A 19,100-nucleotide genomic window follows, 5' to 3' on the forward strand; every position below is an offset into this window, starting at 1 on the left:
TACATGGTGCATGTACTACTTTTTGTGTTTAAAATAAAAGGCTTAAGTCATCTGCAACCAGTCAAAGTTGTTCGCATAATTCATTTAAAAATCTCAACTAATCTTTGTGACAATTGAACACTTTATCTGTTCAAAAGTCATTCCTATTAGACACAAAATGCTGACATGGCAAAAAACGTGTAATTTACTTTCTTTGAGCGTGTTAATTTATTAAAAATAATACTTTTCTTTTTTTTCTTCTTAATTTATATCCCTAAATTAATTTAAAAAAATTAAATAACAAAAAAAAAGAAGGACAGTCGTCTTCTTCTCTCTTTCTATCATATTATTCTTTCACCATTTTTATCTCTTTTTTTTTTTACACGTGCACGCACACCACACTCCCTCCACCTCTCTTTCTCTCACCCTCAATGTTCTTTCCTGTTTTCCTCTTCTTTCTTACATCGATTTACGTCTCAAATATCTTGAAGAAGTTTCATTTACAATGATGAAAAAAAATATAAATAGATTTTTTTTGTGCAAAACTCTGTTAATTTTTTTTTCAATTCTAATAAATAGTTTCTAATGTATAAAAGATGGAGCCAATGAGTGAAAATTTTTAATGCTATCGAAATGAAAAAGAATGCATATTTAGCTTGAATAGACAACAACGGTGTGTCATTGTAATGCTGATACCAATGGAAGAGAAGAAAGAGATGGAGCAACGCCGGCTCCATGGAAAATAAGAAATGGGTATTTACGAAGAAGGAGGAGGAAAGTGGGGAGGGGGGAGGCATTAATTAAAAATAGATTTTTTTAAGTTTTTAAAATACTTTATGAATTAATTAAATAGAGGTTCTAAAAAAAATTAAATATAATGTCACGAGTCATCATATTATTGGTAAAATTATTTATGAGTTCGCGTTTGAGATACACGCGTTTTTATTTTTTTATTTTTCAATTGATTGTCAGTTTGTGTCAAATATGTATAAATTTTTTAAGGTTTAAGTGTTCAATAGGTACATTCCTTAGTTGAGGTGTTTAAGTGAAATATGAAGACAACTTTAAGTGGCTGTGGATGACTTAGGCCAAAATAAAATATATTGGCGCTCGACATGGATAAATAATTCCACCATGGAAAGACTTAAATCCCGAATTTTTGAATTTTACATATACCTACACTATTAAAAATTGTAAGTTTTATATCTAAACTATCACCAAATATTTAGCAAAACACACCTCAATTAAAAGAAACATTTGATGATCGTTCATGTAGAAATTAGTCCGTACACCTAATAATTTATATATGAAACTCAAAAAATTACGATACTTCAATTATGATTTGACCCTTTCACTCTTGATAATCAATTCTACACGATACAACTACCATAGTTTGAATAATTTTCACACTTTTACATCTGGTAAGAGATAGCTACATGTAGCATTCACGATCAAAATCAGTGACATTAAAGAATATAAGATAAATACATCAAACATAACAAATGAATTTAAGTTTTTTATATACACTAATAATACATAGAATGTTTTATATTATTAATAAAGAATATTGCCTAAAGTCTCCTTAAAATGTTACCTTTGTCATAACAACTAACAATAATATGATGGTTTACAAATAATTATATATAGGGATAATTGAAATATTTACAATATAAATGAAAAGTTAAATAGTAGTAAGTATTATAGGATTCTCCTTCAATAGGGAGGCACATATTTGTATGTCATTATCTAACCCCACCACTAACCAACATCTCCTCACCCCATTTCAACCGTTTCTATGTGAGACCAAAACCTCATGAATGAAGAAAAGAGAGGAAAAAGTTCTTAAAAAAGACGAACCAAACCCCTTTCCATAAATCAACCTTTAAGTGGAGCTTTTCCCACATAAAAGTCCAAATTAAAAAAGGCACTATAATTAACCATCAAATTGAAGAGAGACTTCATATTAATTAATTCTCTCAAGATGGGAATAAGAAATATGAACTTTCATGTTCATCAAGACAATATGGATGTTTGCTTTGATCAAACTCCAAATTTCATTGAATGGTTAAAACCATCATCTAATAATTCTTCTCCTTCTTCATCTTCATCCACCATCATGAATACTTTCTTGAAACTTCCTCAACTATACAATCCACAAGATCAAATTCAATGTTTGCCTCTTCTAAGCAAATTAAGCGATCCGAAAACGGAGAAGGAGGAGGAAGATTATCAAGTGAAGGAAGAAAATATGGAGAAAGTTAGAGTATCTTTGCATATAGGGCTTCCTGATGTTGATGAAACAAAGCCTTTTAGCTACAACAAGAAAGAAGAAAATAAGGAGAAATATAGTACTATTATTAATAAGGGTTGCAATTTCAATAGTGAGAGTAGGTTTTGGATCCCAACACCAGCTCAAATTCTTGTTGGTCCAATGCAATTTGCTTGTAATATATGCAACAAGACCTTTAATAGGTACAACAACATGCAGGTTAGTCTCATGAATTTTAACTCATGCTTCTCAATTTTGATTTTCTCTTAGGTGAATTTAGTTAGTATATATGGATCATTTAAACATTTTGCTTTCAGTTCGAATTATATATACATACATATAATAAAATTAGTCTTATTTTGAATCTATTTGACTCTAGATTCTGAAATCACATTAAATTTTCTTTATACTAGTAATTACTTAATGGATCAGCAACACCTCTATGCTAAAAAATAACAATGAAACTAATCATACATGCGAAGGTTTATATATCACTTTTTAATTTGTTTTTTTCATTGTAGTATGCTTGAACTGAGTGATCAGATTAATTCTTCAATCTTCACTTCATACGTCGTATGTTTTTTAATATTTTCAAAATTTCTAATTGTCGCGTTTTTCATAATTAGATAAGAATAAAGTTTATATATATTTTATTATTGTCAAAGCCATTTATGAAATTATAATGGGTATATTATTATTGCCTATCTTAGAAATTTCACACATCGATCTCATTAATTATACCCAAAATTTTGTAACATATTAAGCATTAGACAAGCACATGCACCTCCTATTAGTCAAAGATATGATCATTCTTATTTTTTAGTGCTCTTCGTTTTATTATTTGTTAAATAGTATCGAACTGGATATATAGCTAAGCTTTTGAACGTGAAACATTTTATCATTACTCTTTTCTAATAAAACAAAAAAACATTAAATTGCTCTTATTTGATTGCTGCAGTATCCATAAACAATTAAAAGTTACCTTTAATGCAAATAATTATAAAAATCAAGCTATCATAGTAGCACTTTTTTAAGTTAAGGGTCTTCCTTTTTAAAAAAAAAAAAAAAAGTAATGAAGTAAATTTTAGCTATCTACATAACTCTTTTCTTGTTTTTCTTTTCTTTCTATACGTAATATTATGAATTTGATTTAATTTCTATAAAGATATCACAAAAATCAACGAAAATGGATTTGTTGTCCTATCTCTTTCTCCTTTTATTTATCTTGCCTTTTTTGTTCTTGAGGGATTCAAAAATATTCATTGTCGATAGCAAATCCTAATTTCAAATCACGTCTGAATTTGTTATCGAACTCATAACTCGTTTTAGGTATTGAGTTTGTAATAAAATGTGCATACGTATTTAACAATTTTTTTAATACAATTAAAGGGTTTAAACGTGCCCAAAAAAAACTCCAAAACATAAAGTAAAAAGACAAGATGTAACTTATATACTTTGATAGTTTCTATCAATGCGTTTAGCTTTTATTCCATTATAGCAAGTTACTTAGTTTTCCATTTCATTTATTATGAACAATTATCTATAATTATTTTTAGATAATCTGATAATATAACTATATAGTTATTTTTTTTTCATTTTGAGTTCATAGAAGTTTAAACTCAAAAAGAAATTAAGAAGCGCATTAATGAACTAGCATGAGTTTTAATCTTTTAATTGAATTCAAGTTATATACATTGATCATGTCCATTAATGTATTAGACTTTGATTGGTTAACTTTCCTTATGAACAAAAATTATCTTTTAAGTGATCTGATGATTGCAGATGCATATGTGGGGGCATGGTTCTGAATATAGAAAAGGACCAGAGTCACTTAGAGGAACACAACCAGCAGCAATGCTCAGACTACCATGCTATTGTTGTGCTCAAGGCTGCAAGAACAACATCAACCATCCAAGGGCAAAACCATTAAAAGATTTTAGGACACTTCAAACTCATTACAAGAGAAAACATGGTACAAAATCATTTAGTTGTAGGAAATGTGGCAAGACATTTGCAGTTAAAGGAGATTGGAGAACACATGAGAAGAATTGTGGGAAATTATGGTATTGCGTTTGTGGTTCTGATTTTAAGCACAAGAGGTCACTTAAAGATCATATTAGGTCATTTGGTAAAGGCCATTCTCCTCACCCTTCACTTGATGGATTTGAAGAAAAGTATTGCATTAATAGTAGTACTGGTGGATCTAGTGATGATGATGATTGAGGAGATTATTAAAATTGTTCTTCAAGAGTAATTAAGAATTTCTCCCTTGTTAATTCAAATGAAATTCTTGACTACTCTTGGAGTGATATGTTTACGGAGTTTGAGTTTTATACATCGTCATCAATATAAATACTTTTCACACCATCCGGTCATTCAAATCTAAAAATAAGATATGTTACCTGCTACGACGGGTAAAAATGACTTGATTGTGTGAAAATTGTTTACATTGAAGAGTTATGTTACTTTTTTTTTGTGTGTGTGTGTGTGTTTGATGGATGGTGCAGCCCTGGCAATTGCTCAGCAACAAAAAGATCTCAAGAAGGGAGGGGTTTGTTGAGGAGCATTAGCATGGTGGTGATCATGAATAAGTAGTATTTCTTAGATATATATGGTTTTATATTATTATTATTTTTACTAATTTTGTGTATTTTGTAACAACAAGGGTGATGACCTTATAAAACATTAAAGTAAATGAAGCAGGTGAATTTTCTCCTTGGCTATGCTGCTTATAGATTTATTGGAGAAAATTTATCAGCTTCATTGCTAACTTGTAATGTTTCATAGTGTAATGAGTTTGAGTTAAATTGTGTCACTGATTTATCTCTTCTAAAAGTATAAAGTGTTCGAAAGAATCCTCCTAAATCAATAAATAATGTTATTTATTTTACATTTATTTAATGAATTAGCTTTTTAAAAAACTAATTATCTAGATTTACAATGATAGAGCCGACGTACGATCCCCTATCATAATCATCACTATCACCACCACTATATTTTCGTTTTTAATCTTCATAGATTTATTTGATAATTTATGAACATAAAATAATTAAAATGAACAAAACTTATAATCTAGCGGTATCAACGTGAAATTGTCAAGTGGGAAAAGTGTAGTACCTTAGGTAAAGTGAAAGTCAGAACTTTTTGCCTGGATATTAAGAGTTTGGGATACTACCAATTAAGTCCCAACATGTATATCTATATCAACCACTAGCTAGTGTGTACTTACTTTTTATCTTTTTCAGAATTTTCACACCTTAGTTGGGGAAGTTGAACAGATTATATATATATATATATAGTAAGTAATACATTTTCCTAGTCCAATTTGGAGGTCTCAACTAAAGAAATATATCCTTTTTTTTTGTGTAATTTTTACCCTATGTTAAGGGTTCAATCATATCATTAGTTGCTGGACCGCAACTTTATGCAATAACATGATTACTCCAAAAGAAACTAACGACTGAATTGTTGATGATACAGTCTTTGCATACAAGACTTTCATTCTCCATATTAAATTCAATCGATTTTAAAAATTAAACGGTTGGCGTATAGATAATATGTATATAACTAGTGAATATGATTAGGTCATAGTCTATGTATATCGATTAAGAAAAATAAACAGTAAATTCCGCGTAAATAGTCCAAATTATCAAAGTAATAATATGTTCAATAGGAATGGGAAGACCAGAAAATTTTTAATTTCACATGGAATTGGTTTTGACTGGATTTAATGAAACAATTTTTTTTTTTTTGCTAAATATTAAAGTTTTTAAATTTATTTTTGGTTCTCTTTTTCTCTAAATTTGAAAATATTGGTCAAGAAGAAGGGGTTCTCCACTATGTTCTGTCGGAAGAAATATAAAAGAAGCAGGTTCCCATTTCTCTAGTTTAATTAATTTCTTGGCTCGACCTTATTGTATATTAATATTGGATTTTTGTATGCTTAATATTAGATTTATATGTGACATTTCCTTAAAACATATGATGGAATCGCTTGACTTTACTTTTCTTCGAGAAAATTGTGTGGCTGCTCAACATGATGGATGATCTTGAATTTTTAAAAAACTTTCAAAAATGACCTTGCTTAAACAAATTAATATATTGAAAATTTACCTTTTTACTATTGTAAATGTTATGAAATAATATTTTGAACCATTGATAATATTTTTATTGATTGTGATGCAGTGATGAAAATGTTTCATTATTAATTGAAAGTCCCGTAGTTAAAGATAGTAAAATTCTATTGAAAGCGTCACCACCAAATAACATGAGTATAGAGCGATTCAAATTTAATCAGACACCGGAAAAAAAAATTTATTATCAAGTGTGTTTGATCTTTGATCCAAAGGGAGCTCCAACGTAAATTGGAGAGTACTGAATCCAATCCAGAATGTGTCATAATGGATATTTTATGTATAAAAATACTTGAGGAGAAGGTCCAAATTTGCCCCCTATATTATTTATTTTTTCTTTTTAAATTACTCTATGTTATACTACTTAGGTAAAATTACTAGGACGCAGCACCCTACGTTTCTTTATACAAAGTTCAAGTACTAGAATGTCAAGTGTGTCTGTATAGTAGTTGTCTTTATTTTATACAAGTCCCTATCAAATTCAATTGCTGATAGGAACAAATCATTTGCTTGTGGTCAAATCGTTCGTCTTTCTTTTGAATCAAAGTAGGATTTTGATTGTTGTATTTTAGTCTGTCAGAGAAGCGGTACCTACATGCTTCACTTTTCTTGCAAGTAAACCTTTCTTTTGAACCAAAGAAGGTTGTGATTGATGTATTTTAGTCGGTCAGGGAAGCGGTACCTTCATGCTTCACTTCTCATGCAAGCAAAGCTTTCCTTTGAATCGAAGGTTGTGATTGTTGTGTTTTAGTCGATTAGTGAAGTGGTACCTTCATGCTTAGCTTCTCTCACACTTGCTTTCGTGAGCTGAGCTTAGAGCCCTTTTCGTTAGGTCCAAGAGATCTAATCCAATAGAATTATAGTATTGAGCATAGCTAATATGAGGCTAACGCTAGAGTATCATATTATTCAATAAATATACATTAAAATCCTCTAAATATACAAATAGAGTAGATGTTGGTAGATTTTTGGGCTGAAAAAGCTTGCTGATCCAAATAAATCATTATACAAGTCTGCTTGTTGATCCAAATGAATCATTCTTACCTTTATCCTTTATTCTTAGCAAATAAATCAACATTTGTCATCAACCATAGCTACTTCCATGAATCACTAAATCTATACAATTCTCAGATTATCAGAAGAAAAGCACAGATTCGATCTCAAACAGCAACCGAGAGATAATAATGAAGCTAAAACTGACAGAGAACAAGAAGACAACCAGTAGATATGAATCACAATCACACTAGGATGCATCAATTGACTCCATAGGGTCTGATACGCGTCAAATTCTCACAAAAACAGTAAATAGAAAGAGAGTAATATCATGGGATTGAAAGAGAAATGAGTGTGTTCTCTTCATTCTCCTAATAACTTGTGCACAACAATCATTATGTACATACAAAGGCAAAATTGCTGCTAACTAACATAGTTGCAAGCACTCAACTCATCAATACATTACACAAAGTAATCTGATCTGGCACAGGCAAAATTGCTGCTAACTAACATAGTTGCAAGCACTCAACTCATCAATACAAACTTATACCAAGTAATCTGATCTGGCACAAGTTCCAAGTCCTAACTAACTTCAACCAGATGATTTTATACATATACTTCAGCTGCTACATTCAGCTTCTTTCCTTGTGCATGAGATCTATGTAAGCTCCATCTGATACACTTGACTGCCCGTGACCTGTATGAGGATGAAAGAAGTCTAACGGTAGTACATAGCATTGTTATGTTTCTTAGTATGCAATGATGTTTATGCATTCAGTTTGAAAGATTCAGTCGTTTTACATGGTCTAACGGAAGCTGCTAGATAAGGTCTCACAATTGTAGATAGGCCAGAAAGGTTCCTTTGTTTTAGCTATTGCTTCAATTGGAGAAGAAATCAAGGAGTTATCACAACTTAAAGCATAGGTTCCACAAGAAATACCTTATTTGTACCTAATGTTGGATAGATAACACCGAATACTCAGAAGAGAAGACAAAGGGAGCAAAGTTCTAGGAAGGATTAAACAAAATCATCGATTCGGGGCATTTTGTCTACATAGTTGGCTGATTCCAGCCGATCACAAAGATAATCCACTTAAATATGACAAATATGCAGTTCATGATCCAAAATGATTTCTTAACAATGTTAAGACAAAACTGTCTTATGATTTAAAGATTTTAAATTGGTCCATTGACCTTTTCCATATTCTGTTTTCTATATGTTTGTTTGGTATCTTACTTGAATGAGGCTGATGTATATCTGTTAAAGTTCTTGGGTAAAACTGAACAAACAATTGCAAGTATTTAGTGTTATGTAGTGGGGTGTTTCTTTCCAAAATAGTAGAGTCAAATACGTACAAATGTGAATAGGGCAACTGTATTACAGTGTTTTCATCGCTGACACAACCTGTTTGCTCGAGAAGTAAATAAAATAAAAAGAGAGACTAGATGCTTAAACAGAGATACAAAAGTAAAACCCTTTCATGCTTTGTCACAATACTCGAAGAGGCCCGTGGGAGAGCATATGCTCTCTCATTTCTTGTGATTTTTCTCTTTCTTTTTCCCCTTTTTTTTGTGGGGTGCTCACACTCTATACGGAGAAGTATAGAACAGCAGAACAGAGAACACAACCCTACACATCCTTTGTCATTTCTTAAAGGCTAAGTTGTTTATGACAGGAAAATGCAAAATGAAACACCCACTTCTCAGATTACTCTAATGTAATATCAGTTATAGACACTTTCAGAACAAGAGAAATTCTAATAAAGCAATCGTACTGTGGCCACAATCTACATACAACTAACAAAACAGACACTAGAATTCCCATCAAAATGTAAAGCACCTACTCGGTACATAAGACATAATTAACAGCCAACTTAATGACAAGAGGGACAGACTAGTCAAATAAGCAACCTCCGAGAGGAGAATGCACACCCAAACATAGATATAGATGGAATCAAAATCCAGCATTATATGGTTATACAAAGAAGAGTAGATGGTAGATTTTATTAGCTTATCGTAAATGGTAGATTTTATTAGCTCATCAGCTCAGATCTTTTTGGTGCATGGAATCCAACTTCATTAACAGATCTCTACTATCTTAGAGCTGGTCTAACTTCTGCAATATAACTTTTACTTACCCTCTTAATAAAAATCCAGCAACAAATGGTTGGTCCCGATGAATGCTTTGATCAATCATTGCTCAATCCTGCCTCGTCTCTATAGAAGCTTTGCCGCACACGGATCTAAGAAGCGTGCTACTGATAAATTTTACTGCTGGGTACATAAATTATCAATCAATTGGCAGCAATGAACCTTCATACTACAGTCTTTTCCAGCCAAAATGAATAAGGAGACATATACCTTGATTTGAGTCTAGTTTGTACATAACAGTGTCCCAAGAACTTGTTGCATAGAGTACACAACAATACCATTGTTTGGCATTTAATATTGAAGCTAAGTATGCTTTTATTTGGGTGCCAATATGTTTTAAGAAAATCATGTAGTAGTAAAGACCAAATGGTGCAATTCATTGTACAGTTACTTTACTTAAATAACAAAGAAGTACAACAAAGATTTCATTCATTGCTTGTGATTTCATTATACAATTGAGCTGTATCCCAAACAATCTGCATAACCTACAATTACAATTTGACAACATTTTCTCCTCGTCTTAACCGTGGAAGAATACAGATACAAGATAAACAGAAAAGAGTGCACTTTAACATATAATCAATCAATCTCTCACTTTAAAGGAGTGGAAAGGTCACTGGTATATAGAAACAGGAGGAAACTTGAACTTCTCCGAGATGAATGGTATTACCTGCGGTCTCTCCACCAAATCGTGGTAGATATCATACTCAGCATCATAGTCATGTAACTTTAGCTCACCCCTCTGATTTGTATGATAATGATGCTTAGCTGAAGCAGATTTCCCAAATCCAAAAATACTAACCTTCTCGCAAACACCTAAAGCAAGCATCACAGCTTGCAAACCAGAAGAGTAATGGAAATTAGCTCCATCATGAGCAGGAGCCCATTCTTGAAAAGACTTCCCAGTTCCCTCCACAAATCGTTTCAACGAATAATACTTCACAATCCTAGCACACAATATGTCAAAGCGCGGATCAGTGACAACTAATGGCACTTTGTGTGAAGAATTACACACCATGTAATCCAAGAAATGCACAGGCTGACATATATACATTACTAAAGCCACATTCACTCCATAGGGATGGCAGAAACAACCTTCCCTCCTTGCACAAAGATGCAGAATGTTACTATTCACAAATGAAAGAGTAGTCTTTGAACCTACTCTATGTTCAAATCCCCTATTTCTTGCATTGTTCAGTCGAATTACAGCTTCATGACTATCAATCAACTCCCCATACTCACTCTTCAACAAAATCCCACTATTTCCTACAACAGCACATGATTTATACCTCTTCTGTGATCGCACTAAACCACTATGTGCATCAATAGGAACCTTAACAGCACTCACCAAATCCATCATCACATCCTTAGGAAGCTTCCTATTTCTAAACCAATCTTGCAAATTCCTCCTAAAACTCTGCCAAAGACGATAAAACTCCGGTGACCGGAGCTGCACCGATACCCCTCTAGCTGTCCTCGGACTTACATCAATACGATACTTCCCAGAAGACAGAAAAGATCTATGACGGTTATGTCCTCTGAAATTCCCTTCCAATAACTCCTCAACCTCTTTCTTCAACCGGGGTTCCCCAATATCAATACACGCATATTTCAAAAGCGTCTCATTCAAAACTGGTTTTTCAGCCTTCCCAGCAAATGGGTATTCATTTTTCAACTCAATGGAGCTATAACGAAGGGTAATTCGAAAAACAAGTATAGCTGCCACTGCAATCAACAGTAATACACTGAACAATGGCCGCATTGTCCGTTTCATCATACCCATATAGCATAATCAGAGTAAAATAAAACAAAAATACAAAAAAGACAAGATTTTTATGAATGCTAGAGATTGTAGGTGCAAATGATATGTAAAGATCTAGAAGAAATTAAACGAGTACGATTCTGGTTCATACTTGGTAGTGAAAGAAAAAATCAAGAATATGAAGATTTATGAGTTTTTGGGTAGGGTTTAAATACAACAATAGATCTGTAACTTCCAAGATATTTAACGGGGGTGGTGGGGGTGGGGTAGAACCCTAATAGTTCTGAGGAAGAAGAGAGAAAAAAAATGGTGATATACTGATGGAAACTGCAAATTTTTAGTGACAATGGGGTTTGGGTGATTAACTGTTATTGGTTTTCTGAGGTTTTTAATTTGTTATTTAATGTAGTAATTAACTACTCTTAATTAAGTTTAGTTTCGCTTAATTAAGACGTTAATTACACCTGCTTTAATTCAACTACTAGTCCAGTAGTACCCAACCAAAAAAGAATATCTTCAGGTCATTGTTTTCGAATATCGTTTTCATCATTTCAAGAGGTCTGAAATCGTTCTTTATTTTTTAGTTATTTTTACTAGTCATATTTAAATTATATTTTTATTATTATAATTAATGTAACGTTAAAAATAAAATAGTTATTTTGATGTGTTAAAAATATTAAGCAAAATAAAATGTTACGTTGTGTATTTCAATGGAGCTACTCACGAGTCGCAATAATTTATATTGATGTGGGATTAATTAAAATTTTAAAATATGATTGTGATATTTATGATTAAAATATAAACATGATATAAGATTAAATAAATTGAAGACGGCATGTTTTGGGCGGAGTGCCTATGGATTTGCCGTCAACAATATGATATAGTGAAATTAATTTCTTGTTTCCTTGGAGAAATATATAAAGTTAGAAAAAATATACATATAATTTTTTTTTCTCATTTAGGAAATTGTAGGTTTTTAATTAAGTTCACCTTACAGTCTTACGCTAAAGATTAAGTAATTCAGGTTAGGTAGAATTTACTAATTATAAACGTATGCAAATGGATTTCTTATTAACCCTTGTTGCAATTTAAACTTTTACGTGTGAGAATTTGAGAAAAAAAAGTTTGAATAATTTGCTTTTATACTTATCATTATCATTACTTCAGGGCATGATTGTTCTTTATTTCAAATCACGTTAATTTAAAATTGAAATTCTATTTAAACATTTTTTTTTATAAACTAAAAATTTCACAATGTATAAAAGAAGATAACTTTAAAATAAACGCTTACTGTGGTCTAAATACTCATCTTTAATCGTAGCATATATGCCTTGAACTTATTTTTTTCAAAACATCACGCACAAGCAAACAGGTCATACTAATTATGTTTTGTTTTGGTAGGTAATCACATGGTTGAGATGATCATCATGTTTCATGTTAAAATAGTGTGAATTTGTAAGATGAAAACTTAGCTAGTTAACACCAAGAGCAGATTTTTTTTTTATACCATCGCTTAAATAACTCATTTGGATTTATGAAAATAATAAAATTGTCGATAGAAAGTATTCAGAGATCCTCTACATTTGAATAAATTAGAGAATCGAGTAGGTACTAAGTACTATAGAAGTTCAATAATTCAATGTGCTAGATCTACGAACCATGTGCTTGTGGTTATTGGCGACCACCTTTTTGTTAGGACAGTGTGGCAATAAGAGACAAGATTTAGCTACGTTGTTTATTTTCGAATATTGTATTGTACTGGAAAAATGAGAAATGTTTGAAAAAGATTGAGAAACGAACTTTAATTATTAATTAAAAATAAGTGTCATATGATACACATATACATAGTATTTAGTAACTAAAAATAACAGATTAATTGAAATCGCATAATCTCAGTAGATTAGAGCTATAAACTATTATTATTTAGGTTGATGAATAAGTAAGTAAAATATACTAGTACATAGCTTTTAAGCTACTTTAGGCGTTAATTAATCCACTTATGAATGAGGATCAATTTTTCTAATCCCTAGGTCCATATACTATAAACTATAGTCTTCCTTCATTATAAGTAAGAGATCTTTTACTTTGACACTTAATAAGTCAACACGCCACATGAATTTTGCTGATCAAAGTTTTCTTTTCTTTCTTTTACACGCATAATTTAAAGGGTGAAGTTAGAATTTTAAATACAAAATTGATAATTTTATTCAAAATTTTGTATGAGTAGTAAAAATTTATATATGATTGATTCAAAACTGAATGGTGTCTTTTCTAAAATGTAGAGTCCATAATCTCAAATATTTGGATGGATCATATTTTGGACTCAGACTTATTACGTATAAATTTTTGGAAGATGAAGTGTTCCCTTACCAAAACGAATCTATTTTTCAAAACTCGAATTTGAAACTTTTAATTAATGATAGAAGAGGAATCTATATAGTTTATTTGAAGTTTGGAAATTTTGAGCTTAAACAAAAAGCAGTGTTCTTTTGATGTATTACCAAATGGATGTTTGATTTTCAAATTAAAGGAACTTGTGTTTTCATTTTTTAAAACTTTAATCGAGAACACTCAGCAGAAGGAATCCAATAATAATTTTACATCCCTGCACCTATCAATTAGTATCATTATTTTTATCATTTCAAAAAATACTACTGTACTAATTTTCAGTCAAGTGCACGCCTTTGGAATAAATGAATGATTACAGCAATGATGCAGTCTAAATTTATCAATGACAATTCTGTCGCTAGATAGGATTACTGACCGATTTTTTTGTTTGTTTAGCTACAAAATTTGTCCGTTGCTAAATCCAATTTTTTTTTTGGATAGTATATGGTAACAGTTTTGCTCATGTTGATTGATGGGGCCTCACTATCTAATTATCTGAGTAAACTGAAAGTCTTTATGATACTAAGAAGTTTATAAGCCTATTTCTCAATGAAGAACTGAGGCACCATATTCAGAGATCCCAGAGGCTTAACTGAATTACTTCCTAGTTAAAAAGAACTTATAGATGAGGGTACAACATTGTTTGTGTACTAAAATTTATCAAAAAAAGACACGCGTAATTCAATCTGCTGATCTAGCTTCAGACGAAATGAAGAATAACGTCTTACCTAAGCCCACTTTCATGAAAATGAGGCAGATATAGCAGCTATGCAACACCTACAATGTATGCGTTCCATGAATCTTGTTGTTGAAAACTTGTAACCTCTTCATATTTTATGTCTCGTCCAGCAGCAAGCCCATATGTGCTTCTGATATCTTCGCTGTCAGGCATATGTCGGATCCAGAAGTGGACTGACTGAAATCCAGCTTCTTCCAAACAGTCTTTGATCTCAGGCAATGACCACCTATACGCAAGAAATACATTTCATGCTATTAAGTGAGCAGCAACAATAAAAGAAGTACCATAATAGAATGAGGATGTGACGTTTTCTCTATAATAGAAGAGGAAGTGACTTACAGTCTCCAGCTATAAGAAAATGCATGGCGAATTTTCCTTTGCGGCTTGTGCAGATTAAAATGGAGGCTGATCCTCGTTTTCCGCTTAATGATGTCAAATTCAGCTTGCTCCCAAACATACTGTGAGACAGAGAGCACAGTTTACAATTCAATCATTTAGTGAATATCTCGAGGAAGTAACAGTTCTTACAAATATAAGGGTTACTTATTACATAAGATAGCCGGCACACAGGCCTGATTATGGCTCACCTTTCTGTATTTCAGAAAAGGACCTTGTTCATCCAGATGCATCACAATATATCAATTTATGCCATAAAGAAACCTAAAGCCAGCAATTTGCTACAAAAGCTTACTTCTGGCCTCTGGGTGTGCACGTTCTTTTCTAAGTGAAGCAATTAACCAAAGGAACTAAGCTCTAGCACATCACATCAACATTCGTAAGGATATCTTGTCCAGTCTCCATTACATGACCAGTTGCAATTACTATATTAGGCCAGTTGTCAATAAGAAGTAAGTCATTTAGTGTAAATTGGAATACACCACCATTGTGACATGAATTAAGGTAGGTGTGTTGTGTACCTAGCTGAATGAGCTGTATCATAAGATGACAGTAATATACAGTCTTACCTTAAAACTAGTTCATTTATTATATGGTCTTTACCTTAAAATAAATGACAGCCAAAAAAGATTATACAAAAAAAATTTCTTTGCAAAGATTATGATACTAAATTTCATGTACATGTTAGGTTTTGTGTGTTTTATTATTTAATAACACCGAGATAAGTTTTGCATGTCTATAACAGAGGAGGAGCTATAGGGTTGGATATGGGGGGAGGGGGTTTGGTGATAGCAGTCGAGGATGATAGATCATGGAGGAGCTTTTTCATTATGGAATTGTTGGCTCTATTAGCAAGTTGACTAACTGTCTCATTGAAATAAATGGAGTTTCAATGCAGTTAATAGTGAAAGAAATGGATCAAAAGCAGGAACAACCCAAAAATTTAATGACGAAAAATGCATAGAAATGCGAGCATCCTCAGAATTGACATGTTGACATTGAAAAAAATTCATTATAGCACTGTTCCGAATTGTCCTGAAAAGGAATTGAGAAAAGAAAAAATTTATATGCTGAAATCAAATAACAAGAAAATGGCAAGAAAGTGAAAATCCAGATTCTAGTACACAAAGAAGACAAAGATCATCTATAGTTTGGATAGACATACTGTGAAGTTCGGGAATTTTCTCTGCATCCTTAGCTCATGCTCTGCTGATGTGCCTCCATATAGATCCATCACAAATATACCACCCTTCTTGTTCAGAGCACTTAAGGCATGTTTGAAGTATGAAACTAGTTCTTGGCGAGTATGAAGGCAACAACAACTGTAGTTAAAAGCACAAACTATATCTCTTGCAGGAAATTGAAAATCCTTCATCAATTTGTGATCAGGAGAATCATCTTCACTATCTCCTAGTGTTACATTTTGCATGAGATTTTGAGTAGAGACATTAACCAATTTGGCCTCAAGAGGTTGCAACACATTACCATGAAACAGAAATATTCTGGAAGAGACATCAGCACCAACTTTGTTCACATTGTTCTCCATGCACCAATCAAGTGCCTCAACGTCTAAATCTAATCCAATAGCAGTGCGCCTAGCATCACTATGGAGCCATTCGGTACTGCCAAAATGCATCAGGATAGGTGGTGTTACACAATAACAGTTGAGTTAGCTAATGAAGTTGCACAGGAAATGAGTTGTAACTATGCATTAATTATTATTTTTATAACCATGGTGTCTGGGCCAATTTGTGCGCACCTCGACTAATTCCACAGATTAAGTGTGGTTAATTCTATCCACCATTACGAAGACTTGGATAGACGAGAACAAATCACCTAGTGTGTGTGTCCCAATGAACAGGTGTGACAAGTATGGCTAGTATCATTAGTTCAACATGGAGACAAACTGACAGACAATTTGAGAAGTAAGCTTAAATATAAGTTTGAAAGAAATAACAATTGCAAAAATACTCTATTTCCAGAAAGAAAGACATCAATCAAGAGAATATATTGTACTATATTCAGTGGGAATAACTGTTGGCTATCAACAACGTTAGTACCAAAAATTTCAAATCAATTTTCGGATAACATGTGTTTTTGATAGGTGAAGTTTAACTCCATTGCAACAAAGCAACATTATCAAGCTACTAGAAATTGTCACCCTAAAAGTAAAATATAATTATAGAACAGACAGCCACGAAAAAGAACTAGTTCAGCACATAAGCTAAAATGATGAACCTTCTGCTGCTGCATCACCTCAAAATCTTGGACATAAATCTAACCAGCTATCGGACAGCAGGCCAGCAGCCATGCTCTCCCTGGACTTGCAGCTTTATAAGTGCTCAAATATTCAACTGAAATCAAGTCCCATAAGGACTTTGATGACCACTAATAGTTACGTAACATAACCTACCATCCAGCAGCTAATTTCAGTGGCGCAAAGTAAACCAAAACCCAATTTAAAGCACTAAGCTACATTAAACATTTCCAAGAATTGCATAAGAGAATGGCTTAACTCTTGTAGTCTGAAGATATTAGCATGTATTTCATCATCTTAGGCTAAATCTTCAGCAATAATTTACTTGCCAAAATCCGCTCAATTTCCGGTTTCTTATATATTCAAGCAATGTACAAATTGATGATCAAGAAACTTAAACATAAAGAGCATATGAGCAGCAAATAAGCTAAAATTGCCAATAAATTCCAAGTACACATGGTAGTTCAAAGTATACCTCAAAAGACCAGTTCCGCAGAAATCTTCCTGGAAATGAAGGGGCACCCTCCCACCTACGTACATCAAGAAGAATTTCTGCAGATAACTTATATCCCCTTTTGGTGACTGCAACAATAAAAAGATAAGTACTAATTAAGTTACTCCAATTTGTCTAATTAGTTAAAAAGAAAAGATTTTGGCAAATGGGTATTCTTGCCTGCACAGACTGTTGGTATAATGAAAACTTTGAAGGGATATCATTGGTTGAAAATGAAGAAATAAGATCATCTTGACTCTCTTCTTCATCTTCTTCATCTTCTTGAGTGGACTCAACAGTTGGGGCAACTGGGTATTCTGGTTCTTCCTGTTCTAGATAGTAAGCTCTATCTCTACGGTTCTGTTGGTGACTTTTCTTCTTCCCGCTCTTCCCCATTTTTCACGGCCGCCGTTTTTCTGCCGCCGACGAACTTTGTGGGACTAAAGTAAAACATTTGCGTTTTTCATTGTCCCTTATTTTCTTTTTCTCATTTGGAAAGTTTTCTAACAAAATGTTAGAATTCACCCCTAAACTCTTTAATATAAGGTTTTTGACCACTAAACTGTTGAAAATGTTGTAAAGTCCCAGTTAAAGTTTAATTACTAAAGAAACAATAGCAAATTAAATTTATTGTTACTTTATCATAGGGAATATTCATTAATAATTTTAAAGGGTTCAAAAATAATCCTTAAATAATAAAACTGGAGCTTAAAGAGACTCTCAGATAAAACAATTCTCATTTTCTAAATTAGAAAAAACCAATGGTTCTATAATTTTATCAAAGGGTTCAACAATAATCCTTAAATACTACTCCAATAGATCTGGAGCTTAAACTGATTTATTTTTGTATTTTTTTTATACTTAATTTAATCATGTACAATTTGAGCTTATTAAAAATTATCTAGAGCAGTTTCTTTTCTCTTTATAAAATAGTAGTAAGTTTGCATACATAGCACTCATAGAATCATATTTATAAAATTGTAATGTACTCATTATGTTGTTGTAAAATTAAAATGTTAATTGCGTCGTAAACTTGAGCAAATCACATATGCTTTCTCATCATAAAAGAATTTTGTCGCATATCTAAGAAAAAAAATCTAGTACTTGTTCTATGAAAACATTCATTCGTGTACACCTTCGATTCGAACAATTTATCATTATATATTATAAAGTTGACTTTAGATTGAAATAGTATTTCGTCGTCCAACTAAATTGAAAAAGGTTACCATCGAATAACTATGAAAAGGAAAAACTCATTTTCTAAAATGCATATGGTAGATACTAGAATTTTTGTGATATTCTATAAAAATATGTTCAGTTTGAGTTGGAATTATATAAGGTTATTCAATTTCAGTTAGTATTTTTGGAGGTTACGCGATCTGAAATTTCAATTCATGCCTATATAAAAGCTATCATATTCCCTTGAAAAAACATCTCGAATATTTCGCAAATTCATGAAATATTCATAAAAAAATCAAATTCAAATTATTTTAGTTCGAGGAATATGTTAGTAAATATCTTTGAATCAAAGATAAATCTT

The 19,100-nt window shown here is 32.1% G+C and overlaps 3 protein-coding genes across 5 annotated transcripts; 1 reads left to right on the top strand and 2 right to left on the bottom strand.

The window, feature by feature from the left end:
* The first annotated feature begins 236 nt into the window (after positions 1 to 236).
* On the top strand, positions 237 to 5,063 carry LOC101251000 (zinc finger protein WIP3). Its single transcript, XM_004241269.5, has 2 exons — positions 237 to 2,467; positions 4,031 to 5,063. The coding sequence occupies exons 1-2, from the start codon at positions 1,961 to 1,963 to the stop codon at positions 4,469 to 4,471; spliced, it is 948 nt and encodes a 315-aa protein (XP_004241317.1). The 5' UTR covers positions 237 to 1,960; the 3' UTR covers positions 4,472 to 5,063.
* Positions 5,064 to 7,666: 2,603 nt separating this feature from the next.
* On the bottom strand, positions 7,667 to 11,817 carry LOC101250703 (beta-1,6-galactosyltransferase GALT29A). Of its 3 annotated transcripts, none has more exons than XR_011221841.1 (3): positions 10,196 to 11,817; positions 9,513 to 9,645; positions 7,667 to 8,071 (listed from the first exon to the last, which is right to left on the bottom strand). XR_011221841.1 is itself a non-coding variant. In XM_004241268.5 (1 exon), exon 1 carries the CDS (start codon positions 11,306 to 11,308, stop codon positions 10,139 to 10,141), a length of 1,170 nt encoding a protein of 389 aa, XP_004241316.1. In that variant the 5' UTR covers positions 11,309 to 11,817; the 3' UTR covers positions 9,938 to 10,138. The 3 variants fall into 3 exon arrangements, 1 of the variants encoding a protein (XP_004241316.1); XR_011221840.1 differs by having other exon boundaries at positions 9,513 to 9,648; XM_004241268.5 differs by lacking the exons at positions 7,667 to 8,071; positions 9,513 to 9,645 and having other exon boundaries at positions 9,938 to 11,817.
* Positions 11,818 to 14,245: 2,428 nt separating this feature from the next.
* LOC101250417 (uncharacterized) lies at positions 14,246 to 18,084 on the bottom strand. The gene is made up of 5 exons (XM_004241267.5): positions 17,741 to 18,084; positions 17,543 to 17,649; positions 15,976 to 16,432; positions 14,754 to 14,872; positions 14,246 to 14,640 (listed from the first exon to the last, which is right to left on the bottom strand). Exons 1-5 carry the CDS (start codon positions 17,954 to 17,956, stop codon positions 14,442 to 14,444), a joined length of 1,098 nt encoding a protein of 365 aa, XP_004241315.1. The 5' UTR covers positions 17,957 to 18,084; the 3' UTR covers positions 14,246 to 14,441.
* Positions 18,085 to 19,100: the final 1,016 nt, after the last annotated feature.

The sequence above is a fragment of the Solanum lycopersicum genome, chromosome 6 (assembly GCF_036512215.1).
Source record: "Solanum lycopersicum chromosome 6, SLM_r2.1".
In the NCBI taxonomy this organism is placed as follows: Eukaryota; Viridiplantae; Streptophyta; class Magnoliopsida; order Solanales; family Solanaceae; genus Solanum; species Solanum lycopersicum.

Excerpts from the sequence above, each read along its gene's own strand:
- LOC101250703 (XM_004241268.5), bottom strand. The coding sequence starts at position 11,308 with ATGGGTATGATGAAACGGACAATGCGGCCATTGTTCAGTGTATTACTG.
- LOC101251000 (XM_004241269.5), top strand. The coding sequence starts at position 1,961 with ATGGGAATAAGAAATATGAACTTTCATGTTCATCAAGACAATATGGAT. Across the intron at positions 2,468-4,030 it reads ATAGGTACAACAACATGCAG|ATGCATATGTGGGGGCATGG; the intron begins GTTAGTCTCATG and ends TGATGATTGCAG.
- LOC101250417 (XM_004241267.5), bottom strand. The coding sequence starts at position 17,956 with ATGGGGAAGAGCGGGAAGAAGAAAAGTCACCAACAGAACCGTAGAGAT. Across the intron at positions 17,650-17,740 it reads TATACCAACAGTCTGTGCAG|TCACCAAAAGGGGATATAAG; the intron begins GCAAGAATACCC and ends TTATTGTTGCAG. Across the intron at positions 14,641-14,753 it reads TTTTCTTATAGCTGGAGACT|GTGGTCATTGCCTGAGATCA; the intron begins GTAAGTCACTTC and ends TCTTGCGTATAG.